The sequence below is a fragment of the Psittacula echo genome, assembly GCF_963264785.1.
Source record: "Psittacula echo genome assembly, chromosome: 1".
NCBI classification, from domain to species: Eukaryota; Metazoa; Chordata; class Aves; order Psittaciformes; family Psittacidae; genus Psittacula; species Psittacula echo.
Genome location: NC_137735.1, coordinates 57040838 through 57068087, shown reverse-complemented (window position 1 = coordinate 57068087; position 27250 = coordinate 57040838). Strand labels below are relative to the sequence as shown.

Genomic DNA, 27250 nt, shown 5'->3' with positions numbered 1-27250 from the left:
GACTTTTGGCCTAAGACTCAGGCTTTTGAGAGATTTCCAGGTCTGTTTCCAAAACTTCAGCATTTTCAGTGCTACTGCTCTAAAAGTCACATTGTGTTGAATAGAAGAAAGCAGAAATGGCTACTTATGCAGGGTGCAAAGCAGGCAGGCAATATCTGGAGTTACTTAAAGCAGCAGACTTGATTCTACTGAGATTTTTTTTTTCTTTTTAAATATGAATATGATATAAGGTAACATAATACATCAAAGGGAAATGTAGGAACAAGGCCATGGGGAACAGTCTGGATGAAATACCCACATATTTCTGTTCCCCAAAAGAAGCACGTGTGGTCAGTATTCTTTTTGACCGGGCAGCTCTCATGCTAGAGTAGTGTTTCATGATATGAGAATGATTAACTGGCAGCTCCAAGCCCACCATTATCCTCTTAGTGATGTTTAATGTAATAGGCTATGCAAAGTCTAACAATCACAACAAGTGCCGTATTTTATGGTTTTTTAAACTTCTCTGTATGAACACAGAAACTATGGACCTCCCGAATAGCTTGGCATTGTATAACCTATACTGATTCTTTAAACTTGTTACTGTTTAATTATTTGTGCTTAAAGGTTTAAAATATCTTTATGTAAGATTTTGTTGCAAATTCCAGTTTGCTGTAGGAAAAAATATTGCTTCCTTACAAAATCTAGTTTTCAGGAGATCCCACTGTAGAAACCTGCGGGTTTGAGACTTATTTTTCTGAAAGGTTTCTTTCAGTCTGATTTGTCTGCATTGGAATTTGAGGAAATTCCAAAAACCCCTAAAACTCACACTTAATTCAAACCATCTAACTGTAGTGATAATTATTAGGGAAAAAAAAATCAAAATAATCTGTTACTCATAAATTTCCTGTAGCTTTTTTCATGCAGATTTTTAATCTCCAGCAGACACCTCCCAAGTGCTTTTGCTCAGTACTGTATCAGTATGTAAATTGACAGTAAGCTGAGAAGGCTGAATTTGTGTCCTTGTTTCAAACTGGAATATGCAACCATTTCTGAGACTGGCTTCTTCTATCCAAGCTTAAGCACCCATTATAGCACCAAAAATATGGCATTTATACTTTTACATTTAGGGTGAACCAGGGTTAAATGGTCTTAAAGGATTGAAGGGTGAACCAGGTCAAAAGGGTGACAGAGGGCCCCTTGGTCTTCCAGTAAGTAAAAAACCCCAACTACTCAATCTCAGTGCAAATAACAAACTTCTCGTTCTACTCCTGATGAACAACTCTGATTTACTCAACAGTATACATAGAATATAGTGTGTTTGAGCAGAGCATGTCTTGTTTTGTTTTAGCCTAGATGTGTGCTATCGTCCGTAGTAATGTCCTGTAACACCCAGTGATGTCAGGGTTTTTTTGTTATGTGTCAGTTGAATGTGTTCAGTGTCACGGGGATGCTATCACCACCATTACATCAGCCATGTTGTTATTTGAGTGTTGTATGGTGTTTGTGTTAAAAAAGGAATCTTCCCTTTTACCCCATCTCTTCAGTTATTCATCCACTGATTGTACTTCTGCAGTTAAAATGGAGAAGTCTAACTGAGGAAAGTTAAAAATTGGTTCAGGGATTTTCTGTTTATTTACTTTCTTCATTCACTAGAGATGGTCGATTGTCACTTTTGCATTGTTCTTTAGAAAATTGCATTCTGAGTGTTTGGCATAAATTTTATGTTACAAAGAAATGAAGGACTGTAAAAATAAATTTTCATGTTTAAACATTATGATTCTTAAAATTTAGGTTGACAAAAGAGAAAAGAGTTTGTGTGCTTGAAAGCACTCTGAAAAGTTAGTTTTATTTTTTTTCCCCACAGAAAGAGTTCAGTTTTCCTTTTAGGATTATTCTGTGTGATTCCATTCTTAATAACAAAATGGAGGGAAAAGACTTAGTTGACCCAAAGGAACCCAAACCCCTCTGATTAATATTTTCAAGAATTATGTATGGGGTTCCTGGTCAATTTAATTTAATTATTATTAGGAATTTAATTATTTTTTGGGGAAAAAAGAAAAAGAGAAAATCATTTGCTAGTTACCAGTTACTGTTATGTAGAGAGGGAGCTGTGCAGGTCTGAGACAACCCCCTGAAAATAACTAAAAGGAAGAAGGAAGTTTCAGTTCTGCCAGAAATATATTTTCTAACCCAGAACAAAATATTCCATTATTTTTTCAAATTTTTATAGTTCTTGTCTTACTCCTGCTTACCACGTTTTCTAATCATCATTTTAGAGAGCAAAGTGTTTGACTTCCTAAAAATGGCTGATTTTAACTGGTAATGAGTTGGGGTGGCGGTTGTTTTTTTTAATTTTGGAGGTTTTGGGGGGCTTAGGGATTGGAGGTTTTTGGGCCCAGATTATTTCTAATGTCCCAAATGGTTTTGATCCCTCTAGTCCCAGCATTACTGCCAGCAGGCTGGGATGATCGAGCAGATCCTTCGCTGCTCTTCTGTTATTCACATAAAGTCCAGCAGAGGTCACCCCGTCCCCAAGGATGCTGAAGCAAATAGCCCGAAGTGCCGGGTGCTGGCCACTTGCAGCCCTTGCGTGTGCTCTGAACTGGGAGCACATTGGGAAAACAGGAAATGTGATTGTCTCCCGGGATCTTGGAAATGAATGAGGCCATTGTAATCAGGATCCAGATATTTCTGGCTACATAATGCAGTATTCTTGCACTTAAATATTTCCTATCACGGTTAACATATATTTTTCTTTCTTTGTGTAGTATAGTATTCAATGTTGTCATTTACAAATTAGAAAGCATGCAAGTAAAGTACAAGGTAAATATTTGCATGTTAAGGCTCAGAAACACCCTAGCATCTGGTGTTTGTAGCACTCCTATAGCTTGACATTATTCTGGTCTAATGTACTGTGACGTGAAGGCAAGGGTGGGTCAGAGATGTTACGCTGATGTGAGAACAGAATCAGGCTCTTGATGTCTTATGTGAATTTTTAACTAACATGATGTAGTAATGTGATACCCATTTCAAAACCCTGTCACAACTTGTACTGTACGTTTGAATTATGTTTATTCATCAGCACCACTTACTAATCTCACGTTCTTGTCATTCGTGTTGTACCCATCATCCATGCTTCCACCTAACCACACAGGGAGCATCTGGCTTAGACGGAAAGCCAGGACCCCGGGTGAGTCCCTTGTCTTTCTGTGTCGCTCTTCATTACAGAGCCTACGTTCTGTCCAGCGCCTCACGCACTGCATAGAGGAAGGGAGGCCAAATGCCGCAGGCATTTTTCATGGTGCATAAGAGGGGACTTTGAGCAAATTCTTAGGGTGATACAAGTGGGAAGGAGAATGCAACCCTCTGTAGAAGGAACTCTGAATCTTAAAAAGGCAGTTTGGTTTTGATTTCTGGTTGGACAGCTGCCTTGGTTGGGGTGCTTATTTTCCTGAGTAAGGTTACGGATTAGTTTACACAGGAAAACATACTTGTTCAATGCTAATATGGAATCAGCAAAACAGATGCAGACATTCTGTGGCTGGGGTTCTGCCACAGGCACTTTCACATTAAACATAAACATTAAATCATTTGCTTTTAATAATGATAAAGAGATGAATAAAGTGAAAGAGGGATGGAGTTATGCATTTGAAGGCTTCTATAAGATTCCTATTGATGAGTGCAACAGGTAAGTCCACCTTATAGGTGGATGTCTCCATTTAAAAAATAATCAATATAAAAATAAAACAGACCAAAGCAAACCTGTAACTTTGGCCCTTCCATTTTTCCTGGGAAAATTTTTCAATAAATTTAAAAACTTTGTAAATCTGATGACTTCCATGAAAAAAGGAAAATCCAACTAGAAAAAAGATGGGTTACCTCATAGCCAGAGAGCTTATAGATGGAGTTTTGGAAGCCAAATGGATTTGTTTGCCCATGGCCCATCACAGTTAAGTCTGAATTTTCTACTGGTGAAGACTGATTCCATGTTAGTTCTTGGCTAGAAGACAGTTATTAAAATTATGGACTTGTAAGAACAAGGCCTCTCTTTTAATCTCTGTTTCCTTTTGTAGGGTGTAGATGGCCCAGTTGGTCCCCACGGCCCTGCAGGTCCTAAAGGAGAGAGAGTACGTATACGTTCTGTGTGCTTCCCTTTACAAAGCATTCTCTGCCATGGCAAAATGTCATATGGCTGCTTACAGTGTGCCAGGATGTTGTCAAATATAACTGTGTCTCCTCTGTTTAAGGATCAGCCCAGAACTGTATGTGCATTCTAGTTACACACATTTATCTGTTTAAAGGTTGATTTTGTAACTCATGAACTTCAGAGAAGCTGCTATTTTGTAATGATTAATCCATAAGAAACTTACAGGACTTTCAAGTTCACAGTGCTACACAGAACATCATTTTGGTTGGTTTCATTGTTCAGTGTAAGTGGATTGAGAGGACAAACTGGGACAAAAGAAGATAGCATGATCTGATTATATACGTATGCAACGGCAAAAAAAAAAATAAATATTTTTTCCAATTTGTACTTAAATATTTTTATCTTAAAAAAATTATTTAAACTTTTCTCCCTCTCCCCTCCCCTTTCTTTTAGGCTTAGAAGATAGAAGCCCTCTTATTTCACTTGAAATATTCATAGTAATTTTTCTCCAGTGGAAATACAATAAGGACCTTAATCTTTAACCGTGAGCCTGTCATCTTTAACAATACAACCATCAACTTGTACAACAAAACGAAAGATGATACCTTATACTAACTAAATCCTCCAAGGAGTTGACAGCCTAGAATTATGTCTCTGAATTTCTCGCTTTAACAAAGCAGCTGTGATAAAACAACTTCAGATTGATATATTAAGGACGCAGCCATATGGCACAGGTCCAGTTAGCTTTAATAGCAGTACACCTGAGAAAGGTATGCATGACTTGATGATTCATTTTTACAGAGATGTGTGTTGAGAAATAAATACAAGACATGCAACATAGTCCAAAATAGGAACAGCAGCCTGTAGTTACTGCTCAGGCTAGTCTTTGGTCTTGGGTAAGTCTTTTTTTCAACTAGGACATAATTTTTTTCTATCAACTCTGTGAAGATATAGTTGGACATCATCTTCTGAACTTTGGGAAATAATTTTGATGGAGAAACATATATAAATACTGTACATTTTATCCTTCCATCATAAGCTTTTGTCTTGAAGGATATGCATACGTACTACCAGTGGAAATTTATTTCGAAAACAATGTGCTGTAATATAAACTATTCTTCTAATATATGGAAGAGAACTATAGTTGTGTTTTCCTTATGAAAGTACCCAAGGTCATAATAAGTCATACACTTGGATCTCAAACCAGCCCTACCATGGCTGTTGACAAGTAGCAATTACAAAGGGGACAGGAACTGCAGCAATGTAAATTGGTTCAATAATTGCACAGAGCACAGAGGGTCAGACCTGCAAAACTATGGAAACTGAAGTGTGCAAAAAATTCCTGCTCACCCAGCATTTTCTGTGTAGCTAAATGAATGGGAGGAAGTTAACAAGAAAGATGGAAAGGTTTTTTAACAAGCAACCAACTAGCAAGTTTATTGCTGTAATTGTTCATTTAATTATTCAATACTGTTTGGGAAGAGAAGTTGTTTGTAGAATAATTATCTAGCAGGTGTCTGGCATTGATATATGTCTCATTATCTAAATAACAAATCATGTGGGTTTAATGCAGTTTTACACCTTGCATTTGCAACTTTTGAATTTATGTGAAAGCAGAAGGAAAACATTTTTGCCTGCAGATTTCAGACACTGCCTTTTAATTATAAATGGTACATGGTGCCACCGCTTACTGTCACTGGACAGGAACACGTTTTGTCCATGCTGGTAAGAAAAACCTTGGGCCAATATTAACCTAGAATGGCACTAGGGATTTCTAATATGAAACATAACCACATTCTTAAATCCACATTATTTAACATTTGGAAAGGCAATCTCACTTTAAGAGAATACATGTAAAATGCTGGTCGCTGTATATTTTTGCCTCCTTAAAAGTGAAGCAAAGCAGATATAATCAAACCGAAGCCTAATGATTTCTTTTACAGAAATCATTGTTGCATAGGCTTCAGCTGAGGCAATGCTGAATTACTCGTCTTAGGTAGAACAGACTGTTGTGCAAATTAGGGTTGGTTGTTTTGTTTCCAATTTAGCTATTTAATTAAAATAGAAAACATTACCGAGTCTTTGAACAAAACTTCTTTAGATGGTGAAAAAGGAGACTAGAAAAATAGTGCATGTCACTTGAAAATAGAAAACCATGAATTTTAGAACAGATGTGTGATTAATGATTAAGCTCAGTCTGAGCTTAACCATGTAATTTTCTCTCTCACCTTTAAACTATTCATTGATTATTAAAAGCTGACACAGGATTTAACACCTCCTTAAGCATGATATTGGTGAACGTTCTAACACTGTGTTTTTGAGTTTCTTTTGGTAGAAATAGAAATGGTGATTAACCATTTGAATTAATATCATTTATTAGGCTGATGTCTTACAGTCCTTAAATTCTTTGGATCTTCAGGTTTTACTGAGACCATCTTCATTAAATGGAGGAGTTGATCATAATAGGCCTCTGAATATGGCTGTGTACCTATTAATCTCATTTGTATATTTTCTTGAGAGAAAATTGAGAACATTAGTAAACAGATGAGCATCTTAAACTACTACTAGGGAAAGGGGACATGTAAACCTGAAGGTTAATGACAGATGTAATGTATATCCAAATTCTTGTCTATCTAAAAGAAGCTGAATGACAAAATTAAGTAAATGTTAATCTTCTGAAACCCTGGCCTTGATTGCAAGGAACTGGTTTTGAGCTTTGTTTTTGGCTCTCAGATGGAACACTGCCATTGCTCTGCACATTCTCTACTGGTAGGGAAAGTGCATTCTCTTTAGTTTGGTTAAAATGTTTGTCACCATGACAGTGCTATAAAATCTCTGTATCAGTCTTAATGGAGACACAAATTATGCAGCTTTATTCATGCAAATGGTAGTTCGTATTCACCCATGATTCAAGAGATAGGAGGCAAAACTGAAGGCTATGGTTTCTGTTCCTTGCGCAGTGATGAATTGTCATACAAAAAGATATTAAAAAACCTTGCTGAAGTTTGCGAATGTCTGTTTCCCTAAAGGAAATGCTTTATCGTGATGGCTGAGGGCAGTATGCTTATGACGGTTCATCAATCTTATATAACCCATAAACATTCAGGACCTCATCTGATATTCCAAACATGTTTCAGCATGTGCTTTGTATTGGACGCAAAAAAACCTGGGAGATGCATTTCCCAAAATATATTCTTACACAACAGATGAGATTATTTCCTAGACTGGTACATTCAGCATCTTTATGTCTACCATATGTTTAGCAATGTTATAGGCCTATCTTGAGAGAACTCTGTACAGTCATCTTTGCTGTTGGAGATTTTAAAAAAAGATACTTAACTAGTCTTGACATATCTCAAGTAGTGATCAAACATTTTTGTAGCCATTACATATGTGGGTCAGCAAATCAGTTTTTTCTCAAAAGAAAGATTTAAAGCTGCAAGGGATTTACTGTTCTGAAAATCAGCTGTTACTTCCCAATACCTCCTCTTGTTCTGCAAGGGCATCCTACCTAAGTGCTGCTCAGAAATGGCTGGAGATTATCAGAATCCAGAAAGATCAGACATTACACATGTAGTCACCACTATAGTAAAGTGAGCACAGACAGTGTTCACCATATAAAAATGTCAAGTATCTAAAATAGATCAAATGTCAGTTACTTTGTCAAACTCCTTCCTGCTGTGGTTATTCAAAAACAGGTTCAGACTCAGTTTATTCCAGTGCCTGCTTTTTTATATCATCCAGTCAATAAAGACTTAGCAGCCCGTTTTCAGAGCTGTGCTAAGGGACTTGGCTGTGCCAATGATCACTGCTATTAATTAGGCACACATCTACATCTCTGTCTTATATCTAATAATAGAGTAATGAATTAATAATGACGAGTAAATAATCTAGATTTTTGGAAGATCTTGTAAACAACATTATCTCAAGAACTTAAGTGCAGCAATTACTAGGATGAAAAACAGCACTTCTGTAGGCTAGGAGCCTTGAACAAAGCCTTGCATTAGGTCATGTTAACGAAAGGAGGTGAAGAAAGGATCCGAATAACCCTGTATAGCAAATTGAAGGTAGGAGCTTTGAAAATTGGAGGTGGTCAAGACTTTTTTTTTTAATCTCTTCAACACTCAAGAGAGTAGGGCTTTTTTGCTGGACTTTATTCAGAAGGTGGCACCACAGTCTGAAACACATACTTACCAACACTGCCTCCCTAAGAAGCTCACAGAAGGCTGTGCTCACAGTTACTTGGGCTAATGGTGGCTGACTCAGGAAGTTTAACTCCATATCAATCTTTATGAAGAACAATTGGAAAGCACAGATGATTACAACAGTCAGCCTGAAATTTGTTGCCTTGAAATTTTATTTCATTTGGAAAAGTTTGCTCTGTATTAAACTTGCAAAATTATTTCGGCAGCATCCCTCTGGAAACTGGCAATTTTTCCATGGGTTTTTGAGCAAAATGAAATCAAACTTCAAGTAGAGAATGATCTCTGTACTTGCTTGTCTTGCACATTAATACAGTTTTGATTTCACAAACCAGGGTATTAACATCACTAATTCAGAATCCAACAGAACAGTTAGCAGCACAATACAGTGCATGGGATAATCTTCACAATATCACCGTTGATAACACTGCCTGCTTAAACACATTTGATTGGCACATTTTTGCCTGTCACTGTGTTGCATCTCAGCTGCTGTGGTGAAGCCTGATGCTGTATGTCCTCAGTATTCATTACAACATTGGCTTTTTATGGAGTTATAAGCTTAAAATTGAAATCAGTGCAAGTTCAGTTTAAAAAATATTTTCAGTTACAAATGTATTTAAAACCAAATGTAATATCATTTGCCCAAAAAGTCATTTTGCCTCAAAAGTAATACACATCTCTTTGCCCCCTTATTCATTTAATAAAAGTAAATTATCTTGGCTATTTTTCACTCAAAAGACTTAGGAATGCATAAACTTTAACCTAAAGCATTTGGTAGAGATCATTTCTATCTCATTCAGCCAATGTTTTTGTTTGCTTGTTCTGTAATCTTTTCTTAGGGTGAAAAGGGAACCATAGGTGACCCTGGACCAAGAGGACCATACGGCTTGCCTGTAAGTTTCACATAGTTTGTACACGTTGTGCTTTTCGTCACTCCTTGATTAAACTTTGTGTGCTTTATGACTGCTTTTCACCTAGCAATACAGTTATTTGGAAAAAGCGAAGATAGATAATAATAATCCCTGACAGTGCAAGCTCACTGGTCTGTATCACAGGCTTAGATTCCTGATCATCCACGTGGTCATGCAAAAGTAATGAAACAAATCTGACATGAACCAGCAAGAGAGAGGAAATCCAGAACGCAAGTGCTCCTCTTTCTACAGCCTGTGGCAGTCAGCTGCCTGGGGACCATGTGACAGTGGCAGGAGTTCAGGATGAACTGTGGAAAGCTGTAGCTTTCTTTATGTCAATAAACTGCTTTGATTTCTGTGCTGCAAAGCTACTTCACCATTGTATTTTCGTTTTGCTTGACACTCCAGAGACCAGTTTTGTTTTCATTTCTGTGCCATGTGCTGAGAAGCAATTTGGGAAGTTCATTGTTGATCATTTATAGGTGGAGATGGTATGCTTTAAATCAACCATTTAAAGATTATGATCCATTTCTAAAATATGTGTGAGAGCTTCCTTTGGCCTAACAAGGGCATCCCAAATAAAACAGCTGAGTTACTCTGTTTGCTTTGCTGATGACTGGGTCAGTTGTGTACATATACACATGCCTTTTCTGTACTTTGACACAAGAAAAGCCATATAAATGTGCTTAGCCAGGCACAACCAGCCTTTGCAAGAGATCTGCAGTGCTTCCATACCCTCTCCAGTCTGATCTGTTTAATTAATTAAAGATGGAATACAGACTTGTGGTTTAATTGGATTAATTTAATTGTATCAGGAGTCAATGACTAAGGATAGTTTTCAGGCTGCATGGAGTGTTAAATTAGCTTGAGAGCATGTTCATCTGAGGGTCACTTTTGTGAGTTAAATAAAAAAAAATACCGTTTCTGTGTCCCTTTCCTGTGAACTAAAAATTAAACATAGTATTTCATAATAGGCTTTTCTGTATTTTTAGCTTGCTCCTGGAATCGGCATACAAAAAACTTTTACAGTCAAGCAGAATTTTACAGTCAAGTTATCAGTTCCTCAAAATGTTAAACACTGGCAGAAATGTCCTTCACTAACAGCCTTAGCATCATGGGGTACTGCTGTACAGAGAGAGCACAGAAGCTGGGCATCAAGGCAGCCATTGCTATGATAGTTTAGGGACACTAATGTAGTTTGTATGGTTCTTTGGCAGGGTAAAGATGGAGAGCCTGGCATTGATGTAAGTAATATGTATGATCAATACACTCACAATGGTGGGTAAGCATCTTTCAAGGAATAGCTTACTGAGTGTAACAACTTTGTTTCCACCTAGTGTGCATGCAGTACATAGAGTGTGCTAAATCAGCATTTGCTCTTTCTCTATGATAGAGAGAACAAAGATTATGCAATATACAGCCCTAATTGACAGACACCACCAGATACAGTGCTTAATAATACATGTAGGTGGTCCTTTGGAAGTCAGTAGGCTGAAAAACTGCACTTGGTAAGAAAATATTCAGAATATTTGATTAAGTAAATTTATCCTAATTAAGAGAATAATTCCATAACCTGTAAGGGATGTATTTCAAAACATAGGTTCTTTCGTTGGCATGCTAAAAAGACTTACTGAAAGCCTTTTCCTCTAGTCCTACACTGAAAGCCCTAGCCTGGAAGAGTCTTTTCCAGAATGTAGATATGCTATGTTGCATGGACTATTGCCATTTTGAGTTACATTTCTTTCCATTGCTGACAAAATTACTCTACCAAATACTATGACTTGTCTCACATACTCTTGTGTGCATGCATGTGTGCACACGTAACACATATACATGTATACAGCATGTAGTGAAATCATCTTTGTTTTATATTTTCCAAGAGTATTTGAAAGCTTAACCTGCATGTGAATAAAAGTAGACCTGTCTTTGTCCATTTTGTTTTTATAGGGTTTCCCTGGTCCTCGAGGAGAAAAGGGTGATATAGGAGAAAAGGGAGAAAAGGTGACCAGTGTTAACTGTTTCTCGATTCCCCAGCCTAGTCAGCTCTGCTGTCTTTATGCTATAAATTGTCCCATTAAAACTTATCTTTGTTTTTACTGTGTGCCAAAAGGCAGGTCACAGGTAGATGCTGAGCAAAATCATGAAAAAGCACAAAAATTTATGCACAGAACTAGTAATATCAACAAGCTGATCCTGGGAGATTCAGACTGGCTATTAGGAAAACCTTGTTCATTAGGAGGGCACTGAGACAGTTTATCCAGAGAGGTGGCTGAGCCCATTGCAGGACCTGATCTGGTCTGACCTAATGTAGGGTCAGGGATCATCCTGCTCAGGGTGGGAGGTTAGACCAGGCAACCCACAAAAGTCCCTTCCAATCAGACCTTCTGATTCTGTGTTTCCGTGTGCAGCTAGAGATAGGTAGACAAAATACAGCCATCAGATCCCTAGAAGATCTCTGGAAGAAAAGCTGGAAAGCTGGTAAAACAGTTGGCTTATATAAATACATCATGTGAAAATGGACAGCTCAGATTCTTGCACTCAGGATGTAAAAACATTTTAATGTCCTAGAGTCCAGCATGCTGCTTTTGGGTATTAGCTCATTATTCCCAGAGACTGACTGAATACTTCAAACATGGAACCTCCAGCTGCAAAAGGGCAAGGGAATCACGTGGAGAGCTGCGAGTGGCCACAGACACAGACTCTTTTTGGAGTCTTGCAATTCAGGCTGCCAGGGTAGCCCTGTTCTCTTGGGCTGCAAGACAGCTAGGAAATTGAGTGCTCCAACCCCCTAAAAATTAATGAAAAGGCAAAACCTGTTTCTTGAGGAGAATGTATGGGATAAAGTACTTAACAAGTCTGACAGGTATGTCAGAACCCATGTTATCTTATGGGATTTTAGATTAAAAGGATTGCCAGGAAGTCTGTAGATTGACAGCAGAGATGTAATTTCTGTCTTAAAAATTCTCAGACTATTTGAAGAAAATTAGAAGGCAAAGGAAGATTTTTCTCAGCGAAAAATCAGGGAAGGTATAGCTGAGACCTCTGTCAAAGAAGCTTCTGTTGCACAGGTTTGACAGTTTTCCAGAAATGAGGGAATACTTGTATCTTGCTGCATCAATAGTTCCTTTTCCAAATGGAAGGCTGACTCTCAAAAGACAAAGTAATGCAATTAATGGAAGGTTTCATTATAACAAATTTTCTCAGTTCTGATGTTTTTCTTTATGTAAGTTACTAACTATCTGTTACCAAATTGGTGTAGCAGCACCCATTTCATTAGAGATAAACCAGTTTACAAGTTGAGGGTCTAGCTCATGTTTTCTTAGTTTTTAAATATTCCTTACAGTATTGTCTTAGACTGACATTGTACACACTGAGATTAGCAAATTTCTACTTAAGAAATTTAAATTGCATTGCAAAAATATACATCATTACTGACATTCTATTGAGGATCAGACACTTGTTTTGTTCACAGACATGCTATGATAGGCAGTGAGTAAAACTTTACTTCTTCCGTTTGAGATGACTCCTAGACTGATGATTTTTATTTTAGCCTGTCAGTAGTTGTGCTACAGTGAAAGTCAGTCAGTGTTTGCATTATAATGTCTGCTTAACTTGGCTGTAAAAATATTTTGTAAAAGTGTTCTAACTCTAATCAGTCATTTAAAAATATAGTTCAGGAGCACTAAGCACGAAAAAGGTTTGTACGATTGATTTTGTATTTTCAAGCTATATGAAAAAAAAAAACCCACCCAACTCTTAGAAATGAAAAACTTTTAAGAAATGGTAGAGATTGTGTTATGGGGAGAGGGAGGGAAGGGGGCCCTGCTCCTAAATGTGCAGTTGTGTCTCTTGTTGACAGAAGAGTATGATGCGTCACAACAGGGGCTGGAAAGGCATCTTCTTTTCCCCCCCTACACTCTGCATTGATAAAAATCTGTGCATGTGATGATTGGAGGTGTTCCAACCTGTTGTGGTTTAAGCCCAGCCAGAAACTCAGAACCACGCAGCCGCTCGCTCAATGCCTCCTCACACAGCGCTGCACCAGCTACTAAGAAGGAGAAAAATAACTATTACAGCTGAACCCAGGACACAACCATAGCAGTATTACAGAAGTGCCACAAATTTGTGTTCATTTAGGCACTGAAGAAGAGCAAGAAGGAATTTATTTTTTTTTTAACCTTCATCACATGTAAACTCTGCATAACTCCTGTGCACCTCGGTAGTTCAGTGTAATGAGGTGAAGATTAAGAGACAAGAACTCAGTGCATGGTAAAAAGTAGTAAAGTACTCAGGAAATCCAGACTGTTCTCTACACAGATGACTGCTGCATTGGTTTGAATAAGATCATAGATTTGCCTTTCAAAACTGGATGTTTAAATAGTTATCTGATGGCTTGCAACACAACGACGTAGAGAAATACAAGTCCTAAGAATATAAAAAAGAGTAGAAACCAAACTGTACTGTCCATTTTCAGAATCATTTGGGAGTGTGTTCATGCTCTGTGCTTGCATGTACTCACAGCAAATATATTGGTGTTACATCGAGCACATAAATAACATGAGATTTGACCCTGAAACTGTTGGGCTTCTGTGCTACACTGTCATGTTTCTAGGTTTAAGATGAAAACTTAGCTAACACACAGTTCCTAGGGCGTTTTTTACATCACAATCTTATAATTTGGTAAAGAAGGGTAGTGTTTGAGTTGCTGTTTCCCTAAATATTACTCTGTGACTTTTTGGCACACAGAAAAGATAGACAAGAAACTTTGCTGCTATAGTGTCATGAATGCAGTATGTTTTGTTCATGGAAAAGATTTTTTCATTTGAACATGTTGAGTATGCTATGAAATTAAATGAATAATGTGCTTTCTTTCCTTTTTTAAATATAACTAATTATTTTTTAATTGTGTAAAATGGTTTTTGTCTCTTGTTAATGGATTAGTTTTTGTACTGGTGTGGAACTAGTTAAATGTCTATTTACTATGCTTTACCAAAATCTGTCTCTCCTTCCAAAGGGGCATTCCTTCCTTCTCCTTCTACCTCCATTCCTTACAATTCCTCTGTCTTTTTTACCCTTTTCCTCACAAAATAAATCCACCCAATAGCCACAACCTCGCTTGCTGGTTCTCCAATGTCATACTAATTTTCCTATGACTATTTTTCCCATTTCCTTGTGATATTCCCGATTTACTCATCCTTCCTATCCCATTTTTTACAATCTTAGTCCAATTTGTTTCATTTTTTTTTTAACAGAACCTTTTTTGGTTTTTATGAAATTGAGAGCAATCCTGAAACTCATTTACCATTGTGATAACTGGTGTGAAATCAATTATAAAATGAACTCTGTGAACATCTTATACTGCTTGAAGGTGAGGTCATCTTTGCAGGTCTTTGTTGAGGAGAGTCTAGTCATTTCTATGAGTAATTAAAGCACTGGAAGTTTTACATTTAAAAGGAAAAAATGTGAAATCAAAGGACTGGATTTCAGTAAAATAAGTAGATAGAATGTTGCCTGCAGTAGAGAGAACATTTAAAACTTGGAATGTTTAAAAAAGAATCTATTACTTATTACTTTGATACCAATGCATTATAAAATCATTGAAAGTGTCATAGCACATCTCTCCATCAAGCAGTTCAAATGTTTTGATTCCTGTAACAGGGTTTGAAATGGTCGTGTTGTATTTGGAATGACAGGAGTGCACCCTCAGTGATGTCTGTGTGTTTCCGTGGACACCACTGAGAACAGGATTTGTCTCGAACTCATACCAGAGTGAAAAGGGTCAGTTCTGCAAAAAATGCTTCTGGCTAAGTTTACCCTTAACATGACACTATGGAAGTGGATAGAATTTAGCCAGAGACCAGCCATGCCTGCGAAGTATCCATGCCACAGGCCTTTTTTAGAGAGACTATGCTAATGTACTCTGCTCTCACAAAGTTACTCCCAAACAGTGACAAATTTTGTAGGGAAGCTGACAAATTCAGCTTAGTGTCCATGTGCACTTCAGTACTACCAATTAGAACAAACAGGAGAGCTCTTGTTTTGGACTGTGGATTGGGAAGATTTGCAGATTTGCCTCTGTCTCAAGAAATTGATGACAATTGATAACAAAGAATTGATTCAAGCCCTGTTCTAAGATTCAAAACATTCATAATGCTGATATACCAACACAAACTAATACCTACCGATTGCAGTTCTTGCTTGTGATTATATAATTTATTTTTCCACATAATGCACCATCCAAACCAGAACACAGTGGTAAGTGTCCTTTCAGCTCTCCATTGGCTTATAAAGAAAAACCAAACCTTTTAAACCAATCTTTCTTTAATTTTTTTCCCAAAAGAATGAAACTTGTTTTATCCAAACCGTTGTATTCACAGGGGGAAAAGGGAAAGAAAGGCAAAAAGGGGCCTAAAGGGGAGAAAGGAGAACAGGGTGCTCCTGGATTAGATGCACCTTGCCCATTGGTACGTCTCACTTGTGTATTGGACAATCAATTGTCCTGCTGTAGACTGATGGAATAAAAATGAGGGGAGAGGAGCAAGCAGCAGTTACTGTGTCACCTGCTGCCCTTTGTTAACGCAGCCTTATCTCAAGTTCTGGCAAATTCTGGAGCAGACTTTGTTTGTCAACCTCCTAACTAAAAGTTTAAAGCACTAGACTTCAGACCTTCAGGCCAAATTTGTGGGTTTTACTGGTGTTTATTTTCTGCCAAACATGTTAGAATGGAACCAAGCATAGGATGTGCCAAATTCAGTGCCCCACAGGTTGAAATCACGCCATGATGGTCAGCTTGCTCCTCTTGCCTCTCTGCTTTTATTTGTTCACTCCAGATAAGTCAATACTGAAGGTATTTCCTTGACAGTAACATTGCAAGTTAATCTTTACAAACAGGGATTCCGTGGAATTAAGGGGGAAAAAGGGGAGCCAGGCCAGCCTGGGCTGGATGGGCTGGATGCCCCTTGCCAATTGGTACAGTATTTCTCTTTCCTACCAACCCTGCATGCAGTTCCTTTGTTTGTAGTCAGCCGTTCTCAATGTAATGTTTTTCTGAGCTGACCTTACATTATTCACCTAACACATGCATGTGCATGGACAAACCAGCTGCTTCAGTGATCATAACTGCAATCAAAGAACACACATTTTTTTTGTTGACACCTCAAACCTAACTCTCAACAGTTTGCTCTCACATCACACAGCAATTTATAAGTTTGTGTCCTTCCTACATTTTCCCTGAGATTCACTGGTTTGTTATTTTCCCTCACAAAGTACCTGTTGCCTTACTCACCCTAAATGTGAGTCTTTGTAGAAACCCAGCACAATCCCCACTTCTAATCAAGTCTGATGACTTCTGTCTGCACTGGCTCAGTTCTTCACCCTAGCCTGGTCCCATAGCTACTCTGCACCCCGGACTTCCTTTCAGATCCATGCAGTCTTAGGTGCATGTTTTCATGATTTGGTCAAAATGAGAGTACAAAATGATGTAAACATTCTTTCTAAAAATCAAGTCACAGGTTTCCAGTAAGCCAAGCTGGAGCCTGATCTCCCAGACCTTACGCGAGTAATATTTTTTGTGTCTGGCCTGTTCATCACATAGTTTTCAAACAGACCTGGAAATAAAAAACTTACCTGAAGTTCACAAGAAGATAACAGTCTGCAGCCCACACCCTCACTGTCTTTGTTACTTAACGTCTTCAATTTAATGGTCTTATCCTTGAAACTTACCTTCCTGGAATACACACGACACTCCCTACCCTATGTTAGCATGAATTCAAATTCCCACCTATACTAAAATGTTACCCGTTGACCCTTTCCCTTGTACCAATATGGCAACAGTGATTTTTATTTAATGGCAAAGTAAGCTTCAATTATTTTCCTTTTTTTTTTTAAAAAAAAAGAAAAGAAAGAACAGAACATACACATTTCCTAAAGATACAAGGAAGATTTTCTTTTGAATTGTTCGCAGTAAAATTTGATCTGCATGTTCTGATACTGTTTGGTGGTTAAGCACGGTTCTCTAAGATGAATGTTAAAGTTAAGTAGATTTATTTTCAACTACAGCACTTCTAATTTGATGTTAATGAATTTTAATCTTATATACATAGTCCATTAAGATTATTCCATAGCCCATTTTGTTTGCTTCCAATTAATGGTAACCATATTTCATATTTTGTTGGGGATAATCAAGCATGCTTTTGTAATTTAAAATGTTTCTCTGTCTCTGTATTATCATTTATATCTGGAGACTCACTAACAATCACTGATAGATGAAAAATATTCCGCTCATAGGTAATGACTAGAATAAGCTGCTAAGAAAATCTCACTGTTCCTTGCTTTAGGCAGCAAGCTGTTTCCATCAGATTGCATAGAATCTTAGAATGATAGAATAGCAGGCGCATTCAAAGATTCTCATGAACCACTATCTTCACATGTAAATTCACATAATAAGTACTGTATTCTATAGTCTAAAAAAATGTAAAGGCCAGATATTTTTTTTTATGCTCATGTACAGTCTAGTTACATCATACGTGCTCCTAATTCTGAGCATATAAGTCTCTGGATAAACCCTGTATAGCCACGTAAATTGGAATTAGTTCCATGAAAACAAGTATGACTGTGGTCAAAAGTTGGCTCTGATCTTACTGGATGCATGGAGATATGTGAAAGTAGGGTGGTGACAGAAAAACGGAGTAACTCTCACTAACATAAGAAGAAATTAGATGGCTATATTGTCCAAGTGATAAAATAATCAGTGCTGCTGTACTGCCCTCAGCCCACCACTGTTTTCTTCCACTTTGTCACTTGAGGTATGTTCAGGCTTTAAGATTTTGCTGCTTCATTTAAAAGCTAAGCATGAAAGTGAACAGAAAATATTCTACTCAAATATGAGTCTTCTTGTCTTATCGTTGGGTTTACTTTGTACTAGGGGCCCATTAAATACAGATATTTAAAACACAAATAGCCTCCAGATAAAAGTGATAATGTTTTGTTGCTCATTGATTTTTACAGTCAGCTACAGATTGTTGTGAATACCAAATTATATTTATTATATTTTATTATATATTTTAAATAATATGCAGTCTGAGCTCTAACAGCAATAAGAAACCAATGAAGACGTTCTAATGATTTAGGAAAAACAAATCATTATGCAGAGGGGTGCATGTATGTATTTACAGTGTTAATTGGCTTTTCTTTCACCTTGAGAACAAGAAAGTAAGTTAGAAACTGGTAGCTACTTATCAGCTAGAAAGTCAGAGCTGCTTTAGCTGTTCTAATAGATATTGAAGAAATATCTATCCTATCAAACTTAACTATGCTCTCTCTATTTTTCATTTGTTTTTTTTTTACTTGCTCCCCTTGAAACAGGGTCCCGATGGATTACCAATGCCTGGCTGTTGGCAAAAGGTAGGGTGAGCAGAGCTTTTATTTTTCAGGGGCAGTACCTCTTTGGCACACAGAAAAGCCTGTCACAGTTATACTGAACAGAGTCAGGATATACCTCAAAGCTTCTTAGACAGATATATGCAGCAATGCAAAATAAGACCTCCCACGACAGTAGCTGGCATGATGAGGTAGTAATATACATGTAGAAGTAATAACTTATTGATGCAGTATTGTAGAAATAGTTGGCTTTAGATTTCTGGAAAGTCCAAGACTTTTCTGCTTCATATGAAGACTCACACATCCTTTGATTTCTGCACATGATCACGGCTTACCATTCTTTATAAAGCTCATGGGCACTTTTATCAAATATTTATCTTGACATATTACGATATTAGCTTTCTGAGATACCTAGAAGAGCAGTGCATCCTGACCTTCTGTTTTCCCTTTCTATTCTTCTGTAAATACTCCTGGCTGTCATGTTCTATGCTAATGTTAACTGGCAACATTATTTTAGTAAAGACTTAACCTAGACAGTGCTAGATTTAAAACCATAGCATTCAAAATAGTGTAGGTGGAGGGATACTGTCAGGTAATACATTAGAAAACAAAAAGCATATGTGAAATTTCGGTGCATTTATCTCTGAAGAATAGCTGATGCTGAGGAAACAACTATCCACATTATTTGTAACTCTGCGTATCTATGTATTTGGAATAGATACCTGAAATATCAATTTACTAATTTGATTAATCTGTATCTTTTTTTGTCTCTGCAGTGATGAATCTAACCATACAAGCATGAAGTTGTGTATATAGTGCTCCACTTTTTGTATTTATAGTTGAAAATTGAAAATTTGATTTTACAAGTCTGAGATATGTTTACATGTAGCTGCTTTTACTTGTTTGCAATAGTCCGTGTGTACATCTGGTTTTCACTTACATCTGCAGTTAGATGATATATAACTGCAGGGTAAACCTGCAAAGATTCTCTCTTTCATTAGAGAGAGATCTCAGTACAGTGATCAATAATAGGAATCTGATTATTTCTGTAAATTCTTATATTTTGGCTTGTGGACCTGCATGGACAATGAGTGCCATGAACTAGTTTACAAGAAATTGTGACCAAATAAGAGCAAAATGCTACAAAATGTACTGTACCAGCTGCCATTGAAGTTTACTGACTTGGCTTCCGTGTCCATCTTAAATACTTCACTGATTCATGCCACATCTGCTTGTACAGACTAAAAGCATGAGTTTGTGTGCCAAACCTGCTTGTTGTGTGATCACGTTATGTACTAAATGGCTGCTCATGGTGACCTTTGATTCCAGTTTCTGAATTGTTTCCTTTTGTCATCCCAAGGGAGTCACACCATGGCTTATTGCTAAAAAGAGATAAACCAGAGGAGGATAGAAAGAGGCCTTGAATTTTCGGAGAATAGAGTTCCAGCTGCAGGTGGATGGCTTCCAGTCTTGCGGGTTACTTGGCCCCTTTGATCAAAGAGGGTCCCGCCTGTTAATCAGCATCAGTTTGCCTTGCACTGCTCACGGTCGTGAAGACATTCACGACAGGCCCTGTCGAGTCCTTAATCAAGAAGGAAAGAAGTTTGAAGAAGAAACCAGACTTCTCTGTGGGTTGTTTGAAAAGGTTACAGTGGTGCTGCAGGGATCGTTTCTCCATGACAGACACCGCCTGAGACCAGAAGCTTCTCAACCTTACCCAAGGATGGACAGAGAATGTGCTCTGCATATTGTATTTTGGGACTGCTGGAGGAAACAGCATTCTTGAGGCGAGGATGAATCGAAACATCCTCCAGTGAAGGAGCATAATGGAACTGACCAGAGATATATGTACCATGGTGTGATTTTCAGGTGATTCAGTTTAAATTACACAAAACTAGCAGAACTTCTCTGCAGAATTTTGGAAGCTATGGTTAATTTTGTTTCCTTTTCCCGTAACTGTTTCCATAAAGGATGCATTTCAATAATCTGTTCAACATTTGTGATGTTGGCATTGAAGAAAAGCCAGACATGCATCTTGTTTCAGTATTAAGTTTTTATTTTAGAGTCTTTGAAGCCTTTAAGTCTAAAAAAAAAATAGTTTATTTTTGTGTTTCACAAATTGTATTCATGATTGATCTTGTTCTTTTTCTGCTGTTACAGTGACCTTACTGGACATTATTATTCAAAAAACATTGGAGAAACAAGTCTGTGTGATTACCACTGCACGCTTGTTACCACACTACACTGTTAAAGGTGTCGGTATTTCTCCATTTCTGTTCAGATGACTAGCTTTCTAGGGAAACATGGGCAAAGTTTTGCTTCTCCACTTTTTTATTGTTAGAAATACTGAATTTGTGCACATTTGTAGCTTTTGCCATGAAATATTTCTTCCAGTTTTGAGTCTTCATATGGTGCGCTGTAGTTAGGTTGAGAGGCTAGGCTATGAGAAATGGTGCCATATTTGGCACATGGAAGTTCTTTTTATAGCACTCCCATTCCTAGTGTATATAGCAGGATGATCACAAACTTTTTTAGTTACGTTTCTGAGAGTTGTCTTTCATACATAGACCAAAATTAAAGTTGAAGAAGACAACCTGTGTCCATCCATGTGTGGGCACCTTACCCTTCTTGGAATGCACGTATTTGCTTACTCCATCATTTCTAAATCATGTGAAGATGGAGACCTGGTGTGGTTGCACTTTTCATATTGATCCACAATCTCAGATCAATGGAAATGCCACTATAATGCGATCTTTCACTTTGCTAAATCTTTATTGTCATTTTGCTGTATCAGAGACAAAAAGAGCTTTGCAAGAGGGGAAATCTTCCACAGATTTTTTTAAAACTAAAAATTAATTTTGTGGCCTCCATCTGGTAGTACCTTACTAATAAAAACAAAGTTCCAACACTATATAGATGTATATATACTAAATATATATATATTCACTGCTTATATACATCTTTCCAATACTAAGAAATAAGCAAGTGTTCACAGATATAGGGGAAAATGGTTTTATTTGCTTACATTTTCAGACATGCAAGTATTGGCCTGTTTGAATCATCATTGCTGCAATAGTGAAGGCCTTCACATGGCATAGACTGAATATAAGGTGTTAATAATCAGAGTGTTACAGCAGTAATGTGAATGAGGAACTTTCCAGAAAGGGCACAAGAGGAGAACCACATCATAAGCCCTTCAACTTGCCAGTTTTAGTATGCTTGTTTAAGAAGCACTATCCCAAAATCCAACAGGCTGAGGAGCAAGCTGCCCGCCTAACAAAAAAAGAGTTTCTTATGCCTATATTCTGACTTGGTACATTTGGCTGGGTGTATTACAGATGTGAATACTAGAAGTTGAATGTTTTTATGAAATAGCAAGTACTGGCAATCATACAGTAAGATGAAATATTTTTTAAATGTCCCTCAGAGTATTCAAATGCTAAATCAAGTAGGATGTTTCTTATCTGGCTAGATGTTTTAGCAGTTCTGTATCATGACTGTCCAAAAATACAGGTTGTTTAAGAAAGAGCAACAAGATAAAGAGCCATTAAATGCACACTGCCATTAGCACTCTCATTTTTTAGATTTGTATATCCATATTTTTAAACTGTCCTCATTGCATCTATTTCTGTATGCATCAATAAAGCTGGCAGAATCTTGATTCATTTCCTTGTTCAGAAAATATTTATAGATATTGCTGCTAAGCATTAGTCAAAACTCAATTCTCCTTTAACTCCCTGACACTGAGGCCCTGCTGAAGAAACACTTCAGCACCTTTACTCACTTTCTTTTCAGTCTTGCAATTTCTTTATTTAATTCCCACCAGGAAAGAATACTTTTTTTCCCCCAAATCTAACTTATATTTTTAAGCTTCTGTATCTTTCAATATCATCAAAGAGTCATTCCATTTAGATGACCATGGGTGAACAGCAAGTAAAGAATTTGACATAAAACAATTAATTTGACATTAAACTACATACATAGATTTGACATTAATATTTGCATCTCAAAGATTGACTTGAAACCTAACAGTATGTAGGTAAGTTGCATGTTCAGGACAAGGGGAAAAATAATGCATTGTGTTTAATATTTAATCAAGAAGAGCACCCTGTGAAGACTTGCAACATGTTTATTTTGTTTAAAAAGTACTATTTTTGGTGCTAGTATACCTTTTTTCTTTTGATGGCAAAGCTATAGTTTGAACCGCCTGTGTGTTGTATCTTTTAGTAGCATTCCTCCACATAGATATGATTTGTTTTGTTTAGTTTGTGACAGGAACAGTAGTTCCTCTACCAGTCCTTTCAGTTGTAGAAATCTGTAGTGGTATTGGTCTACACAGTTTCTGTATCCCTGACCTTTTCAGGTATGATTAATTCTTGTTCTTTTGAGAGTTTTCAGTATTTGTTTCACACCAGGTTTTGTAATCATCTGTTAATCCAGTGTATTATAACCACATTGTGCAGAAGTCCTGTTACAGAAGCAGCAAGTCTTTGAAGCACTGTATGGAATATGTCTGACATACATGGTCCTTGTCTTCATATTCATAGATTAGCTGTGGGGAAGCTTTCTTTCAGGATGCTTTGGACACCTTTGTATTTTTTCCTGAGGTAAAGCATGAAACGTTAATTCATGGAACAATGTCTTTTTTTGATTTATATTTTTATTTATTACTGAATTTGATGTCACATTCTGATAGTGTAGCAAGACAGAATGACACTCTTCATCCAGCTGTTTATATATATATTTTTAGTCTACCATGTAAGTTGTATGAATGAGTTTCAGAATGATCAAATCCACAGACCTGCACATGTGTAAAGTATAGAGTTTTAAAAGGGATAATTCTTAAGATTACTGTACAGTGTGGAAAGTTAGCATTGGCTCCACTGAGCATTACACTCATGGAAGAATGCATGTGAGCATCAGTTACTCTCTTAAGCCAGCAGAAGAGACAATGCAACCCCAAATGAGATGAGCAGACCTTTGGTCCTTGTGGCCAGGTGGTGCTGCATAGGGCTGGGGGCCACGTCAGGAGATGTGGTTTGGATCCTGGAACCCTGGGCTCTTCACTTGGCTGCACCTCCCTTTCCCCAGCAGGGAAACGGGATGAGTGACGCATTCTTCCTTTGCAAAGCAATTTGATACATGCAGAAGGAAGGACCTAGGTATTGATGCTTAGTAACCAGGGGAATATCATCAACTTTAACAGTGGGGTTTGATTGAATCAAGACCACTTCAGTGAGTAAAAACTGCAGAGATACTCCCAGTCTATTGAATGTGATGAAGATGTTCAAGGCATGCAGCAGTTGACCTTTCCTTTCAAATTTCCTCATCACTGCTGCTTGACCATTGTAAATTACATTTTTAAAACTCTGTATTTTACCTAATGAGACACAGAAATTTTCACACTGGAGAGTTACACAAACCACTAATATCTGCAAAGGTAGTGGTCAAAAGGAAGCCTAATTTTTAGTCATTTTTAAAAAAATTATTTGATTTCAGTGACCAGAATTAAAACTAACACCTGATTTTTTAATTTTTTTTTTCTTTCTGCAACTTCCTTTTATGGATCTGAATGTTGCTGTGATGGACAAACGAAGATTTTCTTGCACCCTCTGTACTGAAGTATTTTACATGGTGGTTGGATTCACTAAATGCTGTTAGATACAAGTGCCTGCCACCATCATTTCTGACAGAAGTTCAAAAAGATGCTACACAAAGCAAGTGGAGTTTGTATTTAAAAAAAGAAAGGATTTGAAGTGTTGTTTTTGTTTAATTTTGTTTTTAAATGCATCCAATTATCAATGCTGCTTGGAAATCTAATTTTCTTTGGAAAACAGGGGGCCTTAACTTAACCTGGGACCGTTAGCGTTTTACTTGTTTCTATTTAAAAAAAGAAATTGTATGAATTTCCCAGATACCATTGGTACTTGCACACTTCTTTGAAGTATTATGAAGAGTTGAGTTGGTGGGAGAATGTTTTACATATTGTTAACATAATGTGGATATTCTTATAATATTGTACATGTTTGGGAAAATATCACACAACTTTAAAAATGTTACTAAGATGTATTTATCTGACTTTTTCCTTTGGAAAATATTATATATTTTTATTTGTATTTTTTACTTTTTTAAGTTCATCTATATGTGCTGTTATTTTTGTATTGCAAATGGTCTCATAAGTGCAGTAGAAGAGATAAAAATACAAAGAAAAGTAATTTGGTAAGGATTACAATGCTTGGGGGGAAAAACACATGGGTCACTATCATCATATCAATACTAGAAATATTTTGAGTGTCTTAGCGCTGTAAATATGTCACAAGACCTCGTGACAAGTAGTGTAAACAATTACAAGGTTTTAATCACCCATTTTAATTTGTTATTAATTACCACTTTCCTGTGGCCTCTGGTCTTGACTTAATTGAACCCGATCAAACGGCATGCTTTTTTGGTTTTATTATTAAAATTTCTCCTTGTTTTTTGATTGAATACTGTTTTGTTTTCTTTCAGTTTTGTACTTCAGGTTTTGTTTCTTGCTTGTGAGAAGTTGATCTTCAGAATTATTTTTACACTATTTATGATTTATTTTCATAATGTAAAAAGTGTGTAATTATTAAAATATTAATCCAACCACTGGTGCTGACTTTGCATAGTTATAAAATTCTTAGTGTTGGTGCAAAACATTGCTCTAGTCTGTCTGGATCGGAAGAAATTTATGCCGCATTGTGCCAATCTGTAGTTTGAAATCTCATACAGGTCGTTTTAGTCAGTATTCTCATTCACACAAAAATCAGGGCCTTTGCAACATGTTCCATTTTCCGATAGTGTGCAATAAAAAAATCCCCATGTTGTTTAACCCTTTAAAGTTGAGTCCATTCAGTCATCTTTTTTCTAAACACACAGAACAGCCTATGGACATCCACAAAAGGATGTAAGGAAAACATTTTGCTGCAAATATTAGAGCTTTTCCTTGCTCTGGAAAAGCTGCAGGATTTATGTACTAACCAGAAATAGAAACTATTGCTTAGACAAGTCCACAGGTACTAGGATCCAAATAAATAAGCTGAAAATCACCAATCTCCCCTTTCTGTAATACCGAAGGTGAAAAATAAACCTGAACTGCTGAGAAGTAAACATGTGCCCAGACAATGTCAAGTACCAGTGCAAGCTAGAAAATGTGACAGTCTATTTTACCACAAATCCAGTTTGTTCATAAAAGGTGGAGTATAATGATTATTGCAAAATGGCATAGTCAAGCACCCTGGTCTAAGAGCACACATTTTTGCAGGAGTCTCCTTGAACAAAGGAGGTTTTTTGGAAAAAAAAAAAAAGGAAGATTGGACAGCAGCTGTAATCACTTCAAACCATTATTTAAATGTTTGGGTTTTCTAGGTCCCAAAATATTTCAGACAAACACAACACTCCCCATTGTTTCCCCTTCCTTCACCTCAAAGAAATGTAGTCACCCTAGGCTAAGAAAGAGAATAAACACTGGGAGGGTTTGACCTCTACTCTTAACTCTTAATTACTCTGAATTACTCTTAATCTCCATAGATGTCCGTTAATCTTATCTAGCTTTGTTTTAGACTCTTGGGGGGACTAAAAATAGCTTTGCTCCCTTTCCTAGATGAGATACTTACAGCTTAACTTGCCCAGCATCCCCAAGGAAGCACCCAGCAATGCCAAGTACAGCTGCTCTGTGCCATGCTGCATGTGCAGTTAGCTAGAGCTAACTGTCCATGGGTTTCCCATTACTGCCTGTAAAGTCAAACCTCAGATAACCAACACCATATAGCCTTCACATCCTATTGCACTCATGGGACATGACTTCCCTCTGCCATTCCTTCACATAAGGAGCTGACAAAGCATTCATGCTCCAGCAAGTAGTAACAATCAGACCCAAACAAGTATTAAAAGCAAACAAGCAAGAACATGCCAAAGCAAGTCATGCTCCTGCAGCCACAGTCCTTCTGTCTTCCCAGGGTCACTAACTTGTCTTCTCTTCTGTTAGCTTCTGCTAATTTCCAGCCAGAGTACTCACAGGGCATTCTCCTGTCCCTTCCCCTGGCTGCAGTACAAAAATATAGTGGTTTGGGATTCTTGCTCAAAACTTGGAGCTTGAATGTATGTATGTGTCTATATACATGTATATATAAATATTTGCATGCATACACATATATCCACATGACCTGTAGTGTTCAAGAAAATACTGTACACAAACCTCAGAGATTACAGCCTGCTAGTATAGTTGTACTAAAGCTACTTTAGTTTGCATCTGAGATCAAAGGCAGACAGAGTTCCTGTCACATCAACTAAGATGCAGGTTTTTCATGTGTTTACACCAAGGCAGAATGTTCAATAACTAATAAACAACCTGATTATCTTTGTATGTGCAGGTTACTGCTTGACTGAGTTTTCAAAGTACACACACCTACGCGGAGCAGTCATGAGCTCTCACTGGCATACCTTTGTCTGGCTGCTCCCTCCTGGAGCCAACAAATAACTTGGAACTTTTTGCAAGTTTTTAGAATCTCTCTTCTCTTTGGCATATTAAGATTGTTGTGACTTAATTGATGCTGGTTGAGATAAAACCGATAAAAGCAAATACAGCCAAAAAAATACATAAAATGTCA

At 37.2% G+C, this 27250-nt stretch overlaps 1 protein-coding gene across 1 annotated transcript in view; it reads left to right on the top strand.

Moving 5' to 3' along the window:
- Window positions 1-20016, top strand: part of COL25A1 (collagen type XXV alpha 1 chain) — a gene marked incomplete at both ends in the record, with an annotated part of 314576 nt that extends 294560 nt beyond the window's left edge. Inside the window, 9 exons of the mRNA XM_080623175.1 lie at window positions 1110-1190; window positions 3137-3172; window positions 4056-4109; window positions 9171-9224; window positions 10460-10486; window positions 11190-11243; window positions 15620-15706; window positions 18606-18644; window positions 19981-20016. Coding sequence (XP_080479301.1) covers window positions 1110-1190; window positions 3137-3172; window positions 4056-4109; window positions 9171-9224; window positions 10460-10486; window positions 11190-11243; window positions 15620-15706; window positions 18606-18644; window positions 19981-20016 — 468 coding nt within the window. The remainder of the gene's footprint in view (window positions 1-1109; window positions 1191-3136; window positions 3173-4055; window positions 4110-9170; window positions 9225-10459; window positions 10487-11189; window positions 11244-15619; window positions 15707-18605; window positions 18645-19980) is intronic.
- Window positions 20017-27250: the final 7234 nt, after the last annotated feature.